The sequence below is a fragment of the Dipodomys ordii genome, unplaced genomic scaffold (genome assembly GCF_000151885.1).
Source record: "Dipodomys ordii isolate 6190 unplaced genomic scaffold, Dord_2.0 Scaffold124, whole genome shotgun sequence".
Classification (NCBI taxonomy): domain Eukaryota; kingdom Metazoa; phylum Chordata; class Mammalia; order Rodentia; family Heteromyidae; genus Dipodomys; species Dipodomys ordii.
Genome location: NW_012267340.1, coordinates 2,912,841 through 2,915,271, shown reverse-complemented (window position 1 = coordinate 2,915,271; position 2,431 = coordinate 2,912,841). Strand labels below are relative to the sequence as shown.

General features: G+C 45.2%; 1 protein-coding gene across 1 annotated transcript in view; it reads left to right on the top strand.

Annotated features, from left to right (window-relative positions):
* Positions 1–222: 222 nt before the first annotated feature.
* The window catches only part of Pls1 (plastin 1), a 34,292-nt gene continuing 32,083 nt past the window's right edge, over positions 223–2,431 (top strand). Inside the window, exons 1-2 of the mRNA XM_013029935.1 lie at positions 223–261; positions 679–787. Coding sequence (XP_012885389.1) covers positions 718–787 — 70 coding nt within the window. The 5' untranslated portion in view covers positions 223–261; positions 679–717. The remainder of the gene's footprint in view (positions 262–678; positions 788–2,431) is intronic.

Here is a 2,431-nt window from a genome sequence, read left to right as displayed (position 1 = left end):
GGTCATGTCATGCAGAGAAGGGGAACCCGTGTAGAAATGGCAGGGTTGTTTCTCCAGATGTGCTGACTCGAACGTCCCCTTTCTGTGGACGTCACTCAGGGTTTTGAAGTGTGACCTTCAGACTTCATCCTTCCTATGTGTCATTGCGAGACTTTTCTCAAACTTGAAAGGCTTCTCTTACCGAAATAGTGGGGTAGAGTGTAAATGAGAATTGTATCCTGGGAGGAAAGTTTGTGCCTTATAAGCACAGGGTGAGCAAAGGTAGCCTTCCTGACTCATAGTTATTATTGGCCTTGTAGACTGGTAGAACATTACAAAGAGACCCAAGTTATTCTTGCTCAGCTCCAAATGCTCTTTCTCTGGCTGTTACCATGGTTTAATGTTCTCTTCCTTTCTTTCTTTTTGTCGGGTGTAGGACTTGAACTCAGGGTCTGGGCACTGTCCCTCAGCTCTTCAGCTCAAGGCAAGCACTTTACCACTTTGAGCCACAGCGCCACTTCCGGTTTTCTGGTGGTACATTGGAGATAAGAGTCTCATGTTTTTCCTGCCCAGGCTGGCTTTGAACTGCGATCCTCAGATCACAGCCTCCTGAGTAGCTGGGATGACAGGCATGAGCCATGGGTGTCCTACCTTAAAACATTCTCTTTATGACATTGCTTTTTTTTTTTTTTCTCCTAGATCTGAAGAAGGACCTGAAAAAGCCTTTCCTGCCCAAGAATGGAAAACAGTGCCACCACCATCTCTCGGGAGGAGCTTGAGGAACTACAAGAAGCATTCAATAAGATCGGTATGCATGAGGAACAGTAAATACGTTATTTTAATTGATATCACTCTTCAGGAATGAAACAGTATATTTTTTTGTGTATGTGCCTGTATTGGAGATTGAACTCAGGGCCTGGGTGCTGTCCCTGAGCTCTTTTGCTCAAGGCTAGCGCTCTACCACTTGAGCCACAGTGTCATTGTTGGCTTTTTTGTAGTTAATTGGAAATAAGAGTCTCTGGGTCTTTTCTTACTCTGGTTGGCTTTAAACCACAATCCTCATATCTCAGCCTCCTAAGTAGCTAAGATTTTTTTCTTTTTACTATTACTAATTTCCTTCACATTTATTCCTTTCTTCTTTTTTTTTCCCCTATCTAGGTTTTATTGGCTTCTTTCTTTCTGTAAGATAAACTAAAGACTGGCATGAACTTCTCGGTGAACTGGACTTTGAGTTCTTTGTAGAGATTAACCTAGGTTAATGAATGACACTGTAATTGGATATGCTGCACGTGGTATCCTCCATCCACAGGGGGAAAAATTACAGAAACACTTCCTTGTGCACAAAGACGAACTCTGTCCTCTGAGCCTTTGTCCCTACAATAATACAAATACTGTCTGAATTCATGCAGGACAATTGTTCACAACGGAGTTTCACTTTTGAAGATCCTACGTCTTTCTTTTTCCTTCCCCTGAAATTCACGCAGAATGTAAAAGCATTTGAGTACAGTTTGAAGGGCTGTGTATCTTCTTTGTTCTCCTTTTGCTTTTGAGACCCATGCAGTGTTCCTTCTTTGTGACATTCTCCTCTTGCCAGTTTTGTGTATTTTTTTCAAATATGATCCTCATCCCCTGCTAGATGTCCAGGCTTTACCTTCCCCGCTTTGAGAACCTGATCAACAGGGAGGATGCAGGAGCCTTTTCTTGCTGTAGTTGATAAATGTATGAGCAAAAGGAGACCCCTGGGACAGTGGAGCGTAGTGGGTAATGAGACGGTAAGATGCCTCCCCCTGTACCCCTCCCCATCCGAAGTTTGCCCTGTGTCTGTAGACCCTGTCTCTCAGGCAGTGATGGAAAATAAATCAGAGCTGGGCATTGGAAGCTTACTTACTCTATAATCATAGCTCCTTGGGAGGCCGAAAACAGGAGGATTGTGATTGAAGGCTAGGCAGGGCAGAAAAGTTCACAAGAACTATTCTTTTTTTTTTTTTGCTGGTCTTGGGCCTGAGCTCTGGGTCTAGGGGCTATCCCTCAGCTCTTCAGCTCAAGGCTACTAGCACCCTACCAACTTGAGCCACAGCACCACTTCCAGCTTTTTTCTGCTTATGTGGTACTGAAGAATCGAACCCAGGGCTTCATGCATGCAAGGCAAGTGCTCTACCACTGAGCCACCTTCCCAGCCCAACGAGAACTATTCTTAACCCATAACTGGGCACAACGGTGTGTATCTCACATCCCAAACTACAGGTGATTGACAGGAATATGGGCCCGGCCAGCACAGGCAGGGGGGAAAAAAATCGATGGCTCTCTGCACAGAAAGGAAATGGGGGGCTGGGAAGGTGGCTCAGTGATAAAGCACTTGCCTTGCATGCATGAGGCCCTGGGTTCGATTCCTCAGCACCACATAAGCAAAAAGAGAAAAGCCGGAAGTGGCGCTGTGGCTCAAGTGGTAGAG